Source organism: Dendroctonus ponderosae, unplaced genomic scaffold, assembly GCF_020466585.1.
Source record: "Dendroctonus ponderosae isolate FM_Combo_2020 unplaced genomic scaffold, Dpon_F_20191213v2 Dpon_F_20191213_7, whole genome shotgun sequence".
NCBI lineage: Eukaryota > Metazoa > Arthropoda > Insecta > Coleoptera > Curculionidae > Dendroctonus > Dendroctonus ponderosae.
Genome location: NW_026018916.1, coordinates 10860560 through 10883568, shown reverse-complemented (window position 1 = coordinate 10883568; position 23009 = coordinate 10860560). Strand labels below are relative to the sequence as shown.

Genomic DNA, 23009 nt, shown 5'->3' with positions numbered 1-23009 from the left:
ACTAGATCGTGCTCAAAATACTTATTTATCTCGGTTCTGTTAATACTAGAATGCAGTGTTGGCGCAAATTGAAGCACTGACAATGTTGCAAACATTTTTTTTCTGCTCTACAAGGAGAAAGTATGTTGCGACTCCATTTATTCTATTCATTAAAACAACGAAAACGGCGTGTGTCATAGTTCTTCTCAAAAAATTTTATCAAAAAGTTAACCGCGCTGTATCGCTTAAAAGCCCATTACGCATGGGACTACGAAACACTACCACCACGTAACACAGGGTTCTTTGTTATCTTCAACACATTTATTGTATCTAACGCAATTTACTGTATCATGACGCGTTGGACTAACGCGACGAGCCGTAATGGAATTAGTGCGTCAACACCTGAAAATCCACTGTATTGAGTGGTATAAGTAAAAATAAGTACATATAAGTAAGTTTGTATAGGAAAGTATGAAAAAAGGAGAAAATATTGCTTAATAATTTTCGCATTAGGAAATATGCATCAAGACTCAGGGTGATGGTTTTTCCTTCGGGCACCACTATCAAAACTATGCGCAAATTCAAGAGACCCTTGCAATTATAACAATAAAACTACTATTGAATTGAATATGAGTTTCAGACAACGGTAAAGAATATCGAGCTGGTTCACACAAGATTCAGAGGTGACAGTGTTGCAGCAGTCCAAATTAGCGTTAGTGAATATCTGAAGAATCCAAAAACACCTGTTGTTTAGCTAAAGAATTAGTTTCTTCATAAAAACTGACCACTGCTTCATAATATCGTTTTGGGTTTATATGTACTGCATTAGAACGTCTGCATAAACCTGACTGAAAGCTGAAAGGGAACTCTTTACACAGAATTCCCCACATGCAACAGATACAGGTAACAGGTAAGTTGGTAATCAAAAGTTCCCTCTCTGTCGTTTTATCATCTCGATTGCGTCTGGCGAACACAAACTCTCCATACCTACATGAGTCAGTTCACTGTTCACTGGTTTAGTCACTTTTCTCACCGCGTTGTAGACGAAAGTGCCTCCGTAATCGTTATCCGCTGCTTTAAATTACGCGAAAAATTTACGAAAGCGCATTCGTTGCCAGTTTCAGTTCCGGTCAAAGCGCGAAAAATGTATTAAAGTGTTAAAGCAAACGCATTAAAAAAATTTTCGAGTTCACTTTTAAAATAAAAAGATAATGAAAATGACACCGCAGTGTAACCCGGTGTTACACTATACCAAACAGCCACTTTTATCCGTAAACAGTCCAGTGACGGTCATTAATACGGTAACGGTGAGGAAAAGCCAGAAATTTGAAAGGAAAAAACACGACAAAAGCAGAATAAAATGCGTGATAGTCGGTGATAAACAGGTGGGGAAAACTTCTCTAGCAGTTTCTTACAGTAACGACAGTTTTCCAAGCGAATATGTGCCCACAGCATACGACAATTACAATGGTAAGTTTCACAGCAATCAATAGCACAATCAATAAATTCGAACATTTTCATATTGCTGCAGTGAAACAGTTAGTATTCAGTTTTATTGCATTGTCGTCATTTAAACTAAAAGTACTTAGATGTTTTCAAAACAAAGCAACATCTGTTTGGATAACTATTTAGTATCTACATGTTTAAAGATAAGACACTTGATTTTAGGAAATACTTACTAAGTAGATATTTAATTGTTAGCAGGTGCTTTAAAATATTGACAATATGTATTTATAATAATTGTAATATAAACGATCTCGAAAATAATAACAGATTTCAAGAAAATGAAAATCGTAAATGCAAAGCAATGAGAGCTTGACAGACTCGAAACCAATCCTGGGGGTGTCTGAGATTAACACATCTCGAGATCTGTACTTGGTTCCATTGGAAACATTTGATGGCTCTTATGAGCCCAAAAATTTCAATGGTCAAACGTGTAGAAAATTGCGCTTATAACCCTGTGTTATCCAGCGAAAAACAAACACCCTGTATAATATTTTCCTTGCGACTTGAAGATAATCGCAACTGCAGTGAAATATTTTTCCTTTTTTCGCAAATAACAACTTTAGCACACAGTTGGACTTTTTTGAAATCAATCTTCACAATAGGGGAGTACTATTACAAGGTATTATTAAGTATCTAAATATTCAGTTTACAAAAACTTTAGGAAATTTTTTTCGGCTGGCATATTCTCATTAAATACCTAATGTGCAAAACTGGATGAGATAAGAAATGGAAACTACCTACTAAAAGCATATTAAAAATTAAAAAAATACACTCGAAATTAAACAAAAAATACCACTTTGAATCCCATTTTTAGAAGCAGTTTCTCAATTATGTTGCATACAATAGTTCCACAGCTTTCCATAGACAAGTAAATAGAACTCGGGCAAATTTATCTATAAACCGAAATTTTTTGATTCCGAAATACGTTTCTGTATTTTACGAATTAAAAGTTCGACATTCGTATTTTTGAAAGTATTTCGAACCATTCACACATATTTTTAAATCTTAATTTTTATTCGTAACGAAATGAAAATCACTTCAGATCCCAATTACTTACCGTAAGTTATAGGAGAAATTGGCGCTTTCTATTTGTTTCCTTCTAAAATTGAAAGTGTAACACACTGAAATATTTATCACAGTCCTCGTTTTCTTAATACAGACCAAAATAGGTTTTTGGTCTGGTCTCATTTTCAAAATTAGGTTTTATTATAAATACTGATGTAAATAAATTATACTCGAAATATTTATAAAGCAATCGCCAAAAAAATAAATTTTAAGTAATTAATTTATCACACTATGAAGTCGAAGCAATCAACAGGACATTTGTTTATTTCAACAGCAAAGTATTTCCATTAAATCTAGTTTTAAACACTGGGAAATTCGGGTCCAATATAAAATATATAGACGGATATTTGAAGTAAATTATGTTCGATTGAGATGCTTGGTTGAAGTAAAATACGCATTAAATGCGTATTTACATAGTCACATAGTCGTAAAATAGTGAAAAACATTTTTCAATCGACATAATAATTAAATATATCAAAAAACCGGTTGCGTGGGGGATTCAGAGATGAGATCACTAACGGTCATTGGATAATATCTTAAATTAATAGACCAGATCAAGAGTTATTTCTATTTCAAATTTTGGGTACATAATTCAAAATGTTACCTACAAACTCGCACTCGCATAAGCAATCGGAGCAAGGGCACTTTAAAATTGATTTTGATAAAAAATACTATTAAAATAAGAAAAGCTCATACAAATACAGTAATCGCTTATCAGGCACCAAGAATAAACGTTAATATCGTTAATCTTATGCAAATGTAAATGGGTGCGTTTATTTCCCACACTATTGCGTGGAAGTGAGTTTTCATTGTTTTTATCGCTAAAGGTTGGACAAAATGAAATTATCACAAATTAGTGTTGCTACCGACCTCCTGCTGAACAAATATATCTTCCGAAAGGCCGTTTGGTTAGAGCTTTGAGCCCGATGTAAGAAAACACTTGGCTGGAAAAGGGAAGCATAACGTGCCGGTGTTTTCAGGTAAAAGACAGTGGCGTATATTGCGGAACTTGGTAGTATTCAGAAGTGAAGCAAGTGCTTTGTTTATGCTGAATAAGTTTTGAGAAAAGGGAGCAAATATTCTGATTTGCTCGATTTCTTCGAGCCGATTCTTTCTTTTCTAACTTCGATTTCTTCAAAAGACGTTTACCTTTAAATACACTACGAAGGCTTATAATTTACCTGCATACAGGCGTCTTAACACTAATTCCAAATTTGGAACAATTGCGTGTACTTGAACACACACATATATTGAAATATTATCAAAAAATAGACAAATTAGTGAGGTCGACTTTCCTTGGTAAGAAGATGTTTCGCCATAGAAGATAGAGAAGTGTTAAAATAATGCTAACACAAAAAAGCAACATTCTGAAGAAATTTAATTAGAAACTATACAAATAGAACACATTTAAATAATTCTAGTTTTATAAAACCGGCACTGATAGTCATAAAAATGTAACATTAAAATTTGAGATGTGTACAAAAAAGCCAGTCGTGCTTTAGAAACGTCCGGAAAAAACTGTAGACCTAAAAACGCGAAACATTATGCAGTTTCAAGAAATGGCAGCGAAAACCTATCTCTTGAAACATTTAATTTTTTACTGTTTTAAGTAAACGATTTACTTACTAGACTTCAAAAGAATATTTGCTGTATTTCACAGAATATCAATGATATTTTGAAAGTGAAATATTAAAACTAAAAATAAAACTTTTAGTGTAATTTCAGGGCAACCAAAATTTTTAATTTTCATAAAAAAAAACAACCTTSTTTCGCTAATTTTAAAGGCCAAACTATTTCTGTTCTTTCGTATTCTATTTGTAAACTCGATTGGAAAATTAAATATTCTGAAAACATTTTAAACAAAGTGCCAGCACAAARGTAAMTAGGCTTGAACTTCCGTAATTTTCCTTAATTGTTTTGCCCCGTTAAAATGTACTGTTTTCTTGCGCAAAATTAACAGCAGCTGCTTTAGCTGGTTTAATGAAATTTTAGACAAATTACTGAAGCTTCAAGCTAGATTACTTATGAAAAATTTGCAAGGTAACTAGTCATTTTACAACTAATCAAATCTGCGATTGTTTCCTGTTAAATAACGATTAGTCATTGTCCTAGTGTGAAGTATTTCAATGCAGGCGCAAAACTAAAAAAACTTGAGATACCAGTTCTGCAAAAAATATTTTTTGTATTTCTACTACACCGCTGGTTTATAGTAGAGGTATAAAATTACTTTCAAACTCAGTCGTTTTCCATTGCAACTGCTGCAGGTGCCAGTTGGTTGTATGTATATTTAAAAACCATTAATTGCACCATAATTAGAAGTAAAAGTAATACCCACATTTCGAATCTCACTTGCAAGAAGACTGAAAATAACACGTATTTCTATCTAGCTAGTCCTTGCACACGCTAAATAAATATAGATTTTTTATCAATCAGTGTAAAATAACTGTTTTATGTTAATTAAAAAAACTAGAACAAGGAAGTTTCCAGTTACAGATTATTTCAAGTGTTACTGCTTGCAATTTTTCAATACAGCAAATAAAAAAAAATTATGTACATATTATGAAAATCATTATATAATTTTGCTCCACTAAAGAAGCTTTAAAATGCATAAAAGATACTAAAAAAAAACACAGTCGCAGAAAGGAATGAAATTTGACATTAAAAAACTGCAGTTGTACAGAATATGTAAAAATCCTCAACGAGAAAAATAATATCGAATTTGTACTAAAAAACTACATTTTGTTGCAATAAGACGTTCGTAGCGCAAAAAGTTTATAAACGCATCATTTAAAAACCCCATTTAAAAAATATTTAATAGCGTCATAGTCCTATTTGAAAAGAATCGATAATATTTTCCATAAGTTACAATATGAGTGAGTCTCTTATGAGATTGGCATGATWCAATAATAATTGCAGTCTCGTCCAATGACCACAATTTGTTGAAGGCAAATGCTTGAGTGATAGCAGTTGRTACCTAAATCTACCATGAATCAGTATCCCCAATGTTATRCGTTCAAATTAAGTACCCTTGAGGTGATTCCAATTATTAATCTTTATATATGGATATGAAATTAATCAAATATCACTCCAGTTAACGGTTCATTTCTTGGCCAGCCCTGAGAACCATTTTCGTTTCCCACATGTGAGTACCGATTTGAGCACGTGAATCACGGCAAAATGCAAATTGAAAGAACACGCGAGTTATACCTGTAGTTGATAAAAGTACGATTTTAGATCGCTCTTCATCGACCTTTCTACTCCACGAGCCTTCGCTTGGTTCAGTTCGGAACCGAAGGACTCGCACACCTGTTGGCTGTAGACATTGGCGTAGATGAGGAACCCTGATATTTTGAAACTTTTAAACTAATGGAACTGAAAAGCTACATCGTTATGAGATTGGTTTAACACTCGGTGGCCAATTCAAACATTCGAAACCGTTTGTGTTAAGCAATAACTTCTCGGAATACCAGCCTTGTAAAATGCTAGAATAATGTATAATGCACCCGACTAGGCAATAATGCAATGCAATAATAAAAATTAATAAACAATACTTGATCGCACCCAATTATTTTTCACTTGGCTTGAAGCAGTATTTCATAACATAGATGTCAGAATGATTAATTAATATGTAGAGAAATCTGATATATGTGGCGTCTTCGAAAACCGACTAGCTAAGACAAAGCATCTTGTCTGGCATCTCGGATTCATATTTAGGTAATAAGTTGATTAATACGGTTCTTGACTGAATTATAGGCTGAAACATGCCAAGAGCTGGCAAATACAAAGTGACTAAAATTACAAGCCTAAACATAATTTAGTGTCTAGTTTAGGCTTGTACAAAGAGACCTCTCAGGGAGAACAGAGGATAATAGTAATTATATGCGAATCATTGACCCACTATTCCAAGAATAGACCAATGTTATGGAAGTATGATCGGTAACCTTCATTAGAAAGTTTCGCTTATTTTTAAACACTGTTTATTCAAAAAAAGTAAAGGTATTCGAACAGTTCAAAACGGTTTTAAATAAAAAAAACCATCTTCACAACAGTTTAAATTAGTTGCAATAGAGTTGCAAGTTAACAGAAATTCGCCTGTCTTAACGTCTTCGTTAACAGCATCCAAAATGAAGAAAATTAGTTTTAAAAACATTTAAATAGGAAACCAAATACTATCAAAAACAACAATGCACTAATGATTTTCGAGAGTCTCCATTCTACCCAAGAAACTACCGAAGAAGGTAGAAGTGAATAACTATCTAAAAATCATGTTAACGGTGTTTTTCACAAGCAGGCCACTCGTTCTTGCGAAATATAAGGGAGAGAATATTTTCAACAACGACCTAAAGAATCGAAAAATCATTTGCAACTGGTAAACGAGTGTAAAGATTTTAAAACTGCAACCAATTGAATGCAAAATAATGAAAACAAGACACAACAATAATGAGTACAAATCCTTCAACAGCAAAGCTCCAAACTTCTTAAAAAATTAGAAAACACACGAAACAGAAGTGAAAGGCCAAAGAAAGTGAAATACCTAACAAATAATTCAATACATCCTGTTAAAGTTAATAAAAAAGTTTGAATTGAAAAAGTTGAATGCCTTCAAAACAAATTTAAGGAATATTTTGCAACTAAAACTGCAACTAATTGAATGCAGAATAGTGAGAAAATTTATAAAATAAAAATACAAATACAATCCAAAACAGAGCAACAGCTCCAAACTTGCCAAAAAAATTGAAAGCTAATAAAACAATCGTGAAAAAAAGAAAGGAAAAGTAACATACCTAGTGAATAATTCACCAAATCCTGTTGAAGTTAATTAAAAAGCTTCCCAAAATATGAATACTTTCAAAACAATAATCCACTTTATTGTGGGCAAAGAAATCACCAAAAAGACAATTTCAKTAATATTTTGCAACTGAGAAAATAATTTAAAGATTCTAAAACTGCATCGAATTTAATGCAGAATATTGACAGAAGGAAAGAAAGTGAATAATGAASAAACATATAATACCTAGTGCATAATTGAATAAATCCTGCAGATGTTGATAAAAAATAGTTCCCCAAGATGGTTGAATGTCTTCAAAACACGATTATCCACTCAATTGTGCTTCATTTAATGAGCTTCTGATAATATTTATAAGATCGTCCGTCTCTAGGAAATGTGATAAGGAGGTGGGCGACCGCGTTAGAGGCATTTAGGACTCAACTTGGCCCGACAAAAGACCAAAAGTTTATCTTGGGAGCAAACCATGGACGCTTATGACTAAAAAATCACCGGATTTCTTACACAAATTTTACTGTCGGCTGTTGTGAAGTTTTCCTCAAAAAAATTGTGGTTTTGCATACATAATTCCTGGCAACTTTCCATTTTTATTTAGCCTTAGTAAGTCTCTAGACACGAAAGAAATAAAACCCAATTATCAATATTTGCCAGAACAAAATTCAATAACGCAACTAATTGTCTTCCCTGCAGATAATTACCAGGTATGACTAGCTGTTGCTCGCAGTCCAAAGGAAACACCTTGCCTGTACCCCGTATAAGGAAATGCAAAAAAAATGTTTCCTGAACGGTTTTGCAATTTAAATTATCATTCACCTGCCTTTATATTCGTAACACGACCTTGTTAACAAGTCATACACCGATAATTTTCGATTTCGATGCTTTAGTTTAGGTTGTGGTGTTTTTAGACAGGCCAAATTAACAATCAACCAATCATTATCTAGTTGTGCCTTTTAAAACGAATTCTAACGGTTTTCGTCTTCTACCGGAACATTGCTAGTGTTTTTTTAATGTAGATACAATTTGCACCATTTAACTTTAATAACATTTAAGGAAACGCCTTTTTGGGTGACTAAGCGCTACGAGCAACTGATTATTATCAGGGACGCTATCAAAAAATGGTGCAATTTTTTTAGGAAAAAACTGCATTATATTTAAAATTTCTGGAATGGTTAAAAACGCAAATTAGCACTGCAATTCGTCGCCTCAATTGTGAAAGTACTATGATCAGATACAGACACCTTATTTATATTCATTTGAAAAATTCTCATTCTTATCAGTGCTTCTTACATATAATTAATTTGCAAAAAATGCAGTTTAAATAAAAAAATTCCAACCTTTCTAGGTCGGTCTGCTCTCTACGTCCTTTGGCAATATCATAAGCAAATTCTTAAAATTTTCTTGTAAAATTCTACGCACTAGAGGATGGAAGCATCAAGTTAATTTGAAAATGGACCGTGGAAACAGGACAAAAAATAAAAATATTTGAAATGCGCAAATCAGATAAAGCGGTTATATGTTGTGATATAAACACATAGGGTTTTCTATTTAATGAAATAAAATAAAAATATTGAGAAAAAGAATTTAGATAACGCTTTCTGTCTGCATTGCACTTGAGGTTTATACATGATTTTCAGCATAGATCCTATATAATTTTCATATTTTTAATACTTCTTTCTATAGATAATATTTAAGAAAAAAGTACAACGTTCTTAAGACGGTATTGGCCCATATTTATAATGCAGATTTGCCGAAAAACATTAAAAAAATAATTTGAAGGTTTTCAAATTTAATTTAACTCATGCATTAATTTAATCAATTCCGGACTTTCTTCAGGTTGATTTGATTTGAAAAATTGTTTGTTCATTCATATATGTACGAAAAAAAAACAGATCTAATAAACTAAAGCACAGAAGTGTTTAAGTATAACGCAGGATGCAAATTAAAATTCAAGTTGACTCAAGACCGTTTAAAGTCGCTAATTAAAAAATGTACAAGCAAGCTTTTATATTTTAATTGTCTGTTTGTTCTTAGGATAACTACCGCTTTGACTATGGAAATTCAATTGTCAGATTGCGTAGGCCGAACAAAGGCTTCGACATAAATACTTCAACCGATTTAGTACTTGTAGTTGATCAGAATCAATGAAATGTATTCAATCTATAAAGTACGTCATATAATCACAGTCTTCGATTGAAGTGCTTAACATGGCAGGTCATCATCTAACTAACAAGTTAGGTGCGATGAACTTGCAATATTTTTACCAAATTAACTATGTTATTAGAGAAAACATTTTCAAACATATTCCAGTTTAAAATATTTTCAAGATAATATTTACTGAACGGGTATCTACCGCTTGCATGGCGCAATCAGTCGTGTGCAAGCTGTATTACGCGATTACAAAACTGCAATTTTCTTTAATTTATTTTAATTTATTTTAATTAGCTTAAGTTACAGTGACTCCTCTGGCGCCCGAAGTCAATGGGAGGTTAAACACCTTTATTGCCGTTATTTGCCTCAAATTAAACCCGTTAGCTTTTGCATTCACTTATCAACATATTCTGTTCATTAAGCATTTAAATGTCCAAATATGTTGCATTAGAGAGTTCTTTTGAACGCTCGATGGAAAACAATAATGAAACTTGTTTACTATATTCAATATCAATGTTTAAAGGTTGCTTTTAAGGTCAGCCGAACGACTTTGGTTTAAAATTTTACCGGTTGTTTACAATTTTTCCTTATTTGACTGTTTAAACTTCTGAATGAGGCTTAAAAGGGGAAAGTGCAATCGACCTCTCCTCTACCTTTTATGGTACATATTGGTAATGACGAGGCATTAATGTCTGGGCTGCAGTGAGGTCATTCTTACAATACAAGAGGATTTTAACAAGATGGTTTTAAATTACCTCCTCATTACGTTGTTAAGCTAAGTTGAATGCTGTTTTTGTGTTGACCAAAAACTTGCAGGAAACAAGTAAATTGCCTTTATAATAAGAAGCTTATTTTACTTGCTCTGCACCGACGTATGAAAGAATCCAATGGAACGAGTTTCCGACATCGAGTACCGGAGCGCCAGCTGCCTTTCTGTCTACCTTTTACTTCTTTGGTACCGAATTCCACAGGTGCCACATTCCCTCAAAAGGAGTATACACCTTTCAGCTCAATATGCTAAGTAGAGCACTAATTGTTCCATTTGTCGGACATACTTCGGTAATCCATTATCGGATTGGGTCACATCACCATTTTCGACTTCAGTAATCATCATCATAATACCAAATTGAAACCCAAGAAGGTTCTTCTGAACTAAATACATAAGATAACGTTCGAGTCTGGCAACAACGCTATTGGGTTCTTCATGGTTGGCTGGTTCGGCCATCAGCCAGTTGCCACAGAACATACCCCCTGGGGGGGATATTTTGTGCCAGTTGCTTACCTGGGTACCGTCATTATTGGTACCCGGTGGTGCGTAAATGTATTTAATAACTTTTTACTGAGCTTTTCAGGTTTTTAATGTCTGACTCTCTGCACTTTGTAACTTATACAAGCCCACTGAATCATAAAACTGATGATTCCGAAATTCAGAATTGACGGCATTAAATTGAAATTATTTCATCTTGCATGCTTGTTATGCAATAACTGATTAGGTTGATCTTTGTCTTCAAAATGCCAATTTCCTCCGGATATCTGCACCCGTATTAACGCTATCAGTGCTATTCGATTGCTCAATGAATAATAAGTCAATATTACATAAAAATGCAATTTAATTTATATTCTTGCGTGGTACCTTTATGTCAATGCATTCTTGGATCATGTTCCTGTTGGTAGTGAAATTAATTGTTATGCTGTCTAGACCGTCAGACATGCTTAGGCATTTTCAATACATTACTAACATTCAAATGTCTAATAGAAACTTTAGTAAAGTTCATAGGCTAAACATACTTACATATGTAGAATGAAATTTAGTGAAACATCTTAATCGCATCTTGCATGTTCGAAAAAGGACCTTTTTGCTATATAAAATAAACTTTTGTCTGCAAATGTCTAGGTTTCGATATAGGCAGAAGAGCACAGAAATAGACTGCATTTAAATAGAAAAAAAAACGTATCGGAGATAGAGTTTGGGCATAGTTGATAGAGGTAGTTGAGTTATTATTTGAAATAGAACCATATGACTTTAAGGCTATAAAATKCAAAAAATAACCAGTTTTCAACCYTTATTCTTAAGTATAAGATTAGGCAAATGTTTAGCTTTTGCTTGAAACTGGTGAGTTTTTCACATCATGAGTGGCCGATGCTCTAAAATTCCGAAAAAAATCACTTGCTTTAGGCATAGTGTCTGTCTAATATTTTATGTATTTGGATGTTATTTCGTTTTATGTCCTATTAATTTSTTGCAAGTGTATTAAATAACTGTAAGATGTTTTATGAGTGTTGTGTTTATCGGTGGATAAATTGAGGAAAAACATTTTATTTCTTCTGGGTCTACGTTTTGGGTCGAATCGACAAATACTATAATATATTTTCCAAATTAAAAAGATATACTATAAAAATTTTGTTTTAAAATTTAGTAAATATTTTATGGTATTTATCGCTTTTCTTCTTCTAGTTTCATATTAATCACAAACATTATTTATTATGCTACAGGCTGAGAGCACTCTGTTTTCCGCTTAGAGCCCGGATGATGGTTTAAATATAGGCGAAACATAGAGCAAGAAAAAGTTTTTTTTTCGAGATCTATCGATCGATAAACTCAAGACTCTAAATTTTTTTTAAGTATTACATAAATCACAAATAATTTCTTAAATATTGCCAGAGACATTGCTTCTAAAAATATCAAAAACAAAAGTTGTAGGAACAAATCTTTATCTCGATGTCCATAATTGAATTTTTGATCCACCCTGAATCAAATTGGATTTTTTGGTATAATTCGCTGTATATTAGTAGCATTTTATTTAATTTACTTTTATTTAAGTTACATTAAGTATGAAAGTGATCAATCAATTATTCAGCCTTAGTCATTAATTATATTGCTTAACATTGAACATTGCGAACAAAATAAAAGGTTTTTTAATAAACAACTAAAAATTATATTTCTGTGTGTTTATTTTCAGGTGTGTTTTTTTGAGTTGTAACATAATTATACAGTGTCTCGAAATTAAAAATAGCACATGATATTTCATTTAAATGATCATCAAAAAATAAGTTTTTTTTGAAAACATTTTTTTCGAGATATGGAGAAGAATCGTGTTTCTAGCGGATTGGCAGAACAAAACATTTAAGCAGTTTGCAAATTTTTTTTCTAAACAAATCAAGTTATAATTCTCCTCTTAAAGCTTTTAAAAACAAGATTTTGTAATATCAATTTAAAACAAGCCTACATTCCTTGATGGTCAATTGATTAAGGATTAGTAATTTGAAAAATCAATTCAATAATAAATTAGGTAGTACTTACTAGGTTAAGCTTCATTCTAGAAAAACAGATAGATACCATTAAAACAATTGAGACACTAAAAGTTCTTTAAAATTTGTATCATAAAATTAATATTCCGCCAAAAAAGTAGTTTTAAAAACTATAGTAAAGAATATCAAAGATTGTCAAGATATTCAAATTCCAAAGAAAACTATAAACATTAAATCAAGACTAAATAGTAGATTTTCAAGTGTTTGAAACATTTCTTGACATAATATATACACACTATACTGCACTTTTATATATTTTATGGAACCTATTTGAAATTAAGCTCTGAATAAATGATGATGCATACAATAAAAAAATTAATTTTGGGTTGATGTCATCATTTCATATTGCATTCTAAAATACTCAGAAACCTTGAAAAAGTTATTTATGACACAACAGTAAGTATGACTTTCCTTGCAAATAGATAAACATATTTAGTTTATCATCTTTTACTTTTAATCGTCATTTTATCCGCCAATGAGTTAGCGATCTTAAATGCAACATGAATAATTTTCAAACCTGAATCATTTGGTGTTAGTTGTCATGGAACAACTTTTTGTATTTGCTTGCAATTAATATAAAAAAATAGCTGAAACTCAATAAAAATAACTTTGTAAACGGCAATCCTATGAATTTAGAACAGTTATAGTTCTTTGAAAAATGATATAATGTTGTTCCAAAAAATAAGAAAAGAGTAAGTGATAAAAATTCGTACAAAAGGGCAATTCAGACTTTCAATAACTTGTTAAATGAATACAAAGTATTGTATCTGGATAAAAGATCACACGCCAGTATGTTAGTTTTGAGTTTGAGTTTTTACTGTTATTAATGTACCTTCATATCTAATATAATAAAATAAGCAATGTTTCTTGGCCGCTCAATCAAGAAAACTTGAATTTTAGTTTGTGTGTAAGATTTTTTATTGATAGGTTTTTGTTAAGTTTTATTTTTTCTTGCAACTGGACCTGCGTATAAATAACTGTGTTTATCTCTGCAGGGTTTTATAGTTTTATGTATAATTTGCTGTAAATCTTTTCTGGTTAAATAAATAAATAGATTATACATAATTTAATTCATAACACCGAACCCATATTTAATACTAGGTACATTGACCAGGAATTATTACCAATTTTATAGCAAATAAAACGGCGTTGTGATATATGAAATCCTACCAAAATGTTATCAGGCATTTAATAAAGAGATTTATAGAGTGTTTTTTTTAAATTCGTTTTTTTTAMTWTKMATCCATGTTTTTTAATGTTATTCCGTAAGGCAGATGCTGTCTACTTTTATGGAAAGTCTATAACACGGAATATTATCTTATCAACTTAAACGCACTTAACAACACTTCAATGAATGAGGTGATGTAATTTTTGCAACCTGTAAATGTATAAATATATAAAATATAAATAATAAATAATTAAAAATGTAAATCACAAAAAAATGTAACATATAAAATGAATGAAGATTTCTAATGGAAATTCTTGTTGTTTAGCACAGTTTTTCAGCTTTTTACTTTGCGTGTGTCTGATCAGCCGAGATTACTCTACCATATGAGATTAGATCATATTTTTATTACTTTCCTATGTGGTAATATATGATCATTTTATAATTCATTCGTCACCATTTGCGTAAAACTATTTTATAGATATTTGCACTTCAATTAAGCCACTTTGATTTCCAATTGTAAATGTGAAGAATTTGTGAAAATAAGGAAACATTTGTTATGAGTATTTTGCCTGATTCGTACTGCAACACGCTGATTACCAGTTATCTGATCTGAAGGCCGGTTTTTATCGGTGATGATTAATGGGGTACTTTTCCATAGTTCAGGTTTGGAAAATCGTAGCAAATCGAACCATCGCCAAAAATACTCCTTATCAATTTTCAGAAAATTGTTTCTTCCCATTAAAAAAATATATTCATTAAAATATGCTAAAACATATTCTGAGATTGTTAGTGCATTATTTATTATTCCTCAGCTTCTGTGTATAATTAATAAAGCTTTTGGTAAACACGTTTGCTTGAAGTCAAGCTGAACTGTTCATCCCCCTAATAAATGTTTAAATGTTGACACAATTCAAGCTGAACGGTAAAGATACAGGAGTGTAAACAGGCATGTAGTAGGAACATTGCGTTTACGGTACATTTGATATTCTATACTGTTATAGGGTCAATTTAATTAGCATAATAAATAGACGGGGGATTTAAAAGCGTTTTTGCCAAATTCCAACAGGGATTTAAAAGTTAGGACTTTCATACGTTTTTGTCCCAGTCTGCGAATATATTCGGATTTTACATGCCATTTGGGTAGAAAAAAGCATTTGCTAGGATTACGTTATTTATGAGCAGCTTGAGGGCTTTAAATCAGCTCGAGTCACAGCTAGTGGTAATAGATTTCCAGAAGTTGTCTTGAAAGAAGAGCGATTACTAACCTTTATTCGAACCGATTATCATTGGATTAAAAGTATTGACTCTCAAAGCAATTAGCTTTTAATCGAAGGCACACACCTTAAAAACAACTGGCGCCCCATTATCGCTAAAACATAAATAAAAATATTTACTAAGTACACGTGAATTCGTATCTTTCCCATCGTCATATCAATATATCATCTTTCTACATCCTTTGTGGATTATCATACGGAGAAATACTGAATTTCTAAAACGTCGTTTAACAAATGGTTGTCATGAAATATACGAAATTTTGTTTCGAATTTCTTGTGATTATTTGTCGTTTAAAACTACCATATATGAACATACATAAAATCAATCTAATCAAACTGAGACAGGAAAATATGTATGAGATTAGATACATTCAATAAGAATGTGATCGTCATATTTAAATTGATTATTTATGGACTTATTAGCATAAGCATATTGTCTGCTAATGAACTTGACCTCATGAAGGCCACCTGATCAACAGCTTTACGATATCTCTTTATTTGCCAAATGCACGGCGAGATTTGAGAATAAATTTGTGACTTCGATTATCCAAGAACTTTGCTATTGTATAAGATGAACTTTTATTGTAAAATGTAAATAATGGTCTGACTGAAGGCTTCATCCGATATCAGAGCAGATATTGCTTAGATAAATGTTCTTGAAATTGCTGATTTTATAATGCATTTACTTTCCTGGAACTATAGAAGGTAATGTGTATATCATGATTCGGTCGCCTTAATTTGTTTCCAGTGGCGGTGGAAAGATATATAGTTATTTAAATAAATTTAGTTTTGTTAACATTGTTTAATGAATCTATCAAAGAATAATGAAGTAGCGTTTTCTGCTTTGTCATAATTCCTAATATTGCATAATTGCGTACATTTAATTTGCACAACTTTAATAAATAATATTCACACATGAGAATTGCCGCATTGAAATATAAATTCTTATCAATTAAAATGTTACCTATTACAGAAGTTGCGATAGCGAGTAAGGCATTTTACTTTCTAATAACTGCAGCATTTTTTTGAACATACGTACTTAAGTATGTATATCCTTATACAGACATAATTACATTGCAAACACCTTTTATAATAATAATTTGCAAGGTAAAAATCCATGTGAGTTTTCCCTCGGTAATACGTTTAATGGAAAATTAAAACAACCGTTTCAATGCCCTGTTGTGAGTCATTATGTACTTTGCGGTTAAAACAAAATAAACATCTTTAACAGTTTCTGTTTACAAAGGCGTATCGTACTGTAGCACAATGCTCTAATTAAAATAACCGCAGATTATTTATTTATCAATTCCATTAGCTAGTAAAGTAATACGTTCTTTATCTATTGAATATTTTTATTATTGCAAAGAGACATCAACAACAACGGTATCAAACCACTTAAAAGTACTATTGTGGAAATACAATTTGTACGTGTTAAGGAGTGTTAAGTTTCAACAAAACAATTGGAGGTAGACGGAGTAAATCATTTTAAAATAATTGGAAGGCTTATTGCCGAATTAATCATCGGATATGAGGATTTTGAACACAATACGGGGCTGAATAAGCGCTTGACATTAAAGTAACTAATCTTGCCTGTTCAATTTGCAAGGATGCATAATCCAGATTAAGACCTAGAAGTTTTAGAAAAGCACATTTTTCTAAATTGCGTTTAATTATTTTTACATTTATTTGAATATAAATTCTTGTTACAGTGGACGTTCTAGTGGATGGAAAACCAATTAGACTAGAAATCTGTGATACAGCTGGAGAGGTAAGAAATGATCACCTTTAGTTTTAATTCATTAAAATTATTCATAAAATATTTTTTTTATTGCTTGAGGTCAGCCAATTGGAAGCCCATTTACTAGCAAATGAAAGTCAAATCTAAAATCACCGTAATAGCTTTGTTCTAAGCCAATAAAATCAAAATACTTTCACCTAAAATTGGTATCCAAGGATTATTAATTGTTTAAAGAGCCTAATTGAAATGACTTTATTCGCTGTTATCGCCAAATCAAGAAACGAAATTGCGATAGATCGAAATAGAATATGTGAAACGGCACATTAATCAATAGATAAATGTTTACAATTCCTTATTATCTTTCATCTTCTATATGAGAAAGTATACACGCATGTTTTAATAACACTTATGTCAGATATATGCAAGCCGTTTTAGATAGGCGGCAATTTATGTTCTCTCCCATTTTGTGGCGTTTATCAATACCAATTAATCAGGCAGTATTGACTTATAATCTTTTTTATTAAATAAAGGGGAACATCAGCACAAATTGCCATTTTTTAGGTTTTTTTAGCCTGCATTTCTTATTAATAAATTAGAGCTTTTCTTCATTGGTTCATTGACCTGATTTTAGCGAAAATCTGTTGTCAATCAAAAAATTGTTCTGCTGATGAAAGCAAAAAATATGTTACTTTAAGATAATTTAATGTCTAATTTTGTGTGCAATTTAGTTTATTTCCACTCTTAAAAATGTATCTCCTGCGGTAAAAAATCTCCATTACGGTAAAAGATGCAGTAAAGTTTGCCGATTTAATTTTAATTTTGTTATTGACCTCTTTGATATTTAAAGAAACTGGAGTTTGAAATCGAAAAAAGCCTGTTATTTGTATCTCAAAATCCAGTAGTACGCGAAACGGTAACATTAAGTCACATAAAATTGGATGAGGCTATTTTTGATAAAACCCCCCCTTAAAACACTTTTCGTGGCACATTTTTGTAGTTGAAACCACAAACAAAGAAAACACTTCTTTTGCCCTTTTACGTCAGAACATCCTTTATAATGGAAGAACGTGTATTTTATTTTAATTATAATTGCTGCGTAGTTAAAACGCGCATTTAACAAAGATGAGAACTTATCATCTTCAACTAATTAGCACGTAATTTCACAAAGTGAAAAAAAACCAATGTTCCTGCCCGATAAACCTGAACAAATCAAGATGAATTGTTCAGGCCGCTTGAAATAAATCAACATTTATTAATACCCAAGTTGTAATTGCTGTGCAGTTTCGTTTTGCAACCGAACAAGTACAATATAATAAATAAAATAACAAAAATTATGAAAACCGGCCGAGAAACCTCGGTGGTCGTAACACTTGCTTTGAATTCGAACAAAGAACTTTACCGGCTATTTTCGAACAAGAAACCTGCTAACTGCTTTTATACACTGCTCGGATGGAACTTGCAAAACGTCCATAAAAGCTTGAATAGAACAGTTTCATCTAAAAGAAGTAATGCGTAAGTACCGCCTTTTTGAAACAATAATAAGTATTTTAATTGAAATTCTATAAGGATAGGGAGTGCCTATCTAACTCTTGACACTTTTAAAGATAATGATTATTTGAGACAAACAGCTTGGTTTGTGTGGTATGTGTGTTCAGAATATCTATATCCTTTTATTGAATAAACTTAAGCTTTTTTCTCAAGTCATTATAATGAAAAAAACACCTTAAAATGCTTAGAACTTTTGAATCAACATTTTCTGCATTTGCAAATCTCAGACTGAATAATGACTCCGCCTTTATCATTTTTCACACTAAATGGGTATTAAATTAATAGAAATTATCAAATATATTGAGTTTTGGACTTATTAGTCAAGTGTTTAATTTTTGGGAAACCCGCTTTAATAGATCTGAAGGTTGGATTCCGTAATAATTTATCTGGAACATTATTTTAAAGTTTAACGGTTTATCTTGCAATTATTCAATCATTGTGATAAATTACTTGCATTATCCATTGAAGAAAGTATTAATATTGAAAAATCTCAAGTTTTTTCAAATTCAAAATTAGAGCGGCGCCTAAACTTTAGGTTGCGGAGTATATAATACTGTACATATTTAAAGCTAGATGAGCAATAAGATTTTTTGATGATTCATTCTTCTGGCAAATGCCCGTTTGTCATTGAGGAAGATTCAAAATAGAATGTTATTTGAAGCTTTAAAAATTGCTTCTGTACGGGGAGAGTTTGTAACTAATGGGCGGCGATTTAGCTGTTGCAGAATTATTTTAGAAAATTTGCTGAGCGGATATAAATATTTTTTTATTTCCCACATCCAAAGCGCTTCATTTTTCAGTCAGATTAATGATTCCACTGAATCAAATCCTGTATACATTATTACTAATTCCGTTAAATATGAGCTTTTAGCACAACCGATGCTGAGAACTCGCATTATTTATCACACATAAAGACTGTGTGCTTGATCCGATTGCGTTTCTTCTCGACATCTTTTACGTGCTTTTCTTTTTAACATATTTGCATGATTTGTGGCATCACCTTTTATGTAGCGGTGCTCTTATCTTTTTACAGAAAAGAGTAATTTCAGTACACGAAGGAACGGGTTATTGTGCGCCTTATCTCATGAGGTAATCTCAGTTTCCCTAAAACAGGTCGTTTCTGCGTACTTTTATCCACTATGTTGAAAAGGAAAAATATGCACGCATTTTATGCCATAAATTCATCCGAAGATATGCCAGTAAATTAACTTATGCAAAGTGTAAATTTGTTAATCATATTTAAATACCCTTGTTTCTTTAAAACGTTTAACATTAAATTACTTAACTTTAATTACAATAAAATATAATTATACTATTACAATGTTAGTATGTATGTGTTTAAATTTCGACACGTTCCTAATAATCGCACTTTTAATAGGTTTTTCCGGTTGATATGAATTAATTGGGCGCACCTTTGAAGGCGTTTGCTTTATGACGAAAAATTATGTTCAGGTCATAAAAATTATTTAGGATTATCACACTTCGATTGAACTGTTAAACCATTCAAATATCCTCATCCGTTTAAGATAAACAGTCAAGCCAACTTTATTGGAGATAAAAATGCTGACTTTTTGCCGCTGGGAAAAACTAACATGTACATAAATGTATTTTCATTTTTTTCAGGATAATCTAGGAGGACCGCTTAGGGATCTGTGTTATCCTGGAGCTGATGTTTTTATGTTATGTTTTTCGCTGGTGCGACCCTCCTCTTTTAGATCGGCATGTGAAAGATGGGCGAATGAATTGACCCGATTAGGAGTACCAGTGGTACTGGTAGGATGTCAAGCTGATTTAGTGAGAATGCCAGACGATATGGGATATTTGCGACGACAGGTAACATACAAAATCTCATAGCCTTCTAAAGGTTTTAATTTTTTTTCTGTTTAGCAACAAACCACAGTACCCACAGAAAACGCGGAAGGGTTGGCTCGAATACTTGACGCCCCTTATGTTGAAACTTCAGCCAAAACCTGCAAACATCTAAAAGAGGCTTTCGACGAAGCCATCATCAAAGCCTTAAAAAGACGGAAAGAGGTTCTGAAGAAGAAATGGTGGTCAAAGCTTTTCTGTTGGAAATAAACAGGAACTCTATGGACAAAAGAGGCAGATGGTTTAATATTGTTGTGGATTGGGATCAGTCTGGAGTCGAGTCGAATGAGCAGATTCGATGGATGGTTTGTTAGAAAAAAAGGTGTCTCCCATTTTGATCTCAGCCCGATAATCTACCGAATTTCCTATTGTACTAAAGCGCCTTTGACTGATGTTATTTTATATGATCTCTAATTTGCATCATCTGCCTCTCTATTGGGCTGTATTAAAAGTGTGATATATTTGTGTATATATTTGCGTCCAAAAACATGCTCAAAATCAACTTTAACTAGACGAAATTCTTTTACAAGGTGGTGCATTTATAAATGAATGTACATATATACCCAACAACATACTTCATAAATGTTTCTCTCAAACTCGATTAGCGTTATTCAAATTTTATCTTTACGACCGCTGGGACCCTTTCTCTTTAATTGCATCTCTCGGAAATGTTTTCAGTGATTAGTTGGACTGTTAGGAGAACTTGTTTAGAGACTTGCCAGTAATTATACCGTGATGGTCTGGGCATCAAACGAATTCCACGTCAGATGAATGATCAATTTGGATCTTTGCCGCAGATCTTCTTGGAATGGTCATATCTGTGAATCAAGGAATTTTGGGAAAAATATCTAGTAAAATGTAATATAATTTCACGGTTTTTCTTAGAAATTGGTAACATGGAGCAGAACGGACTCATTTATGTAGATATTAAATCAAAAACAAAATACATTAAAATGTAACTGCAAATATTTTCAATTATTAAAAACATGCTTTAATTTGTTCTGATTCTAGTGATATGTCCTCGTCATCAAATTATTTTGGCTAATGTTTGCTTGGTAATCTTATCTAGCATAACATGCAGTCAGACGTTTTTATACGTATCAAAAACATCTACCTTATGCGGTATGAATTGTTTTTTGAATCTAGAACTTTCCATTTTTTTCTCTGAATTAATGGGTTGAATATGGATTATCACATTTGCGCTAAAAATAGCTTTCAATATAAATAATATTTTCTAAAATAATTCAAGATTTATTAAACTTAAAACTTAACTATAAATTATTGATTCACTGAATCAATCAATATTGGTTTGATTCTTTTTATGCTCTCTTAAAATGTAATTATTTGCGCAAACGTGGCCTTCAATATGTGTTTTACAGCAACTCCTTAATTTGATTGAATATCGAGTTTTGAGAAGAATGCAATAAAAGAAAATTTGCAATTAATTGGTCTGTACCTATATCTAAGTTCGCAGAAATGTACAGTTTTATCAACACTGACACACATTTCCCTGCAATATTGCTTTACATATAGCGCATATTTCAAATCGGTTACGGCTTGTTGATTTTAAGCATGTTTCGTTATCTTTTACGTAGTTTTTGTGTATGTCAGATATTATACTTAGCTCTCAAAAACCCCAAGGGGGTTTTAGTATTAAAAACTAGTTAAATTTACACTTATTCGATCAAGTGTGCTAGTAAAAAAGAACAGCTTTATATTGTATTTAAGCAAGTTGTAAGGGATTCGGTCTGGGTCTCCATGCAAATTACAGTATTTCTTGCAAACGCAATTATCAGATTTTCAATATATTCTTAAGGAGAAAACCACACCTAAAGCACTTTTTATCATTAACACGAACTTTTTCAGCAACCCTAGCAATAACAACCATTTATAACATTTACAATAAAACTAAACCAGACCGAGTCTTCGAGAAAACTTATTCATTTGAGTCAATAAATTATCTCCCAATTTATATTGCATGTATCAGAAATTTAAACGTTTGATGGCCGGAAACTCTTTCTTTGTCCTGACTGATGGCAGATTTAATCGACTTGTACCTATATAATTATGTAAGCTATGTGATTTTTGCTCATATAAGAAACCTTCCATGTCCATGTGATATCTTAATCAATACTGCAGTATTTGCATTTTTATAGCAATGGTTTTGGCTGAACAATGTGAAATCTGGTTTCAAATAAATCTTACCAAGCAACATCTTTAAAGTAACTCGATTAAATTAATACTCTAAAATGGAATGTTTGAAATGAGTGGTTAATTGTGAACCTCGAGTGATGCGATTGTAGTAATGTATTATTCTAATCTAATTACTTTAGTCAAACCATATGTAAAATAAATATATATGTATGTATGACATTTTACACGAATTTTGCGATTCCGACATTTTTACATTACTCGCATTAGTTGAATAAATATATACATATTTAAAAAAGTGAATATCTCATTTATTCATTTAATAATAATCCCATTTCATTGTGTGGGATGAAACTAGGTATTTCATGTCCAAATAATTATTCCATCAGTTCCATCAGTTCCATCAGGAGCGTGCCAGAGATTTAAGCAAAACCGTAGGTAAGCATTTATGTAGATCACGACGAGACT

At 31.9% G+C, this 23009-nt stretch overlaps 1 protein-coding gene across 1 annotated transcript; it reads left to right on the top strand.

Moving 5' to 3' along the window:
- The first annotated feature begins 947 nt into the window (after positions 1-947).
- On the top strand, positions 948-22844 carry LOC109543156 (cell division control protein 42 homolog). Its single transcript, XM_019912719.2, has 4 exons — positions 948-1449; positions 16945-17003; positions 20145-20354; positions 20409-22844. Exons 1-4 carry the CDS (start codon positions 1191-1193, stop codon positions 20598-20600), a joined length of 720 nt encoding a protein of 239 aa, XP_019768278.1. The 5' UTR covers positions 948-1190; the 3' UTR covers positions 20601-22844.
- Positions 22845-23009: the final 165 nt, after the last annotated feature.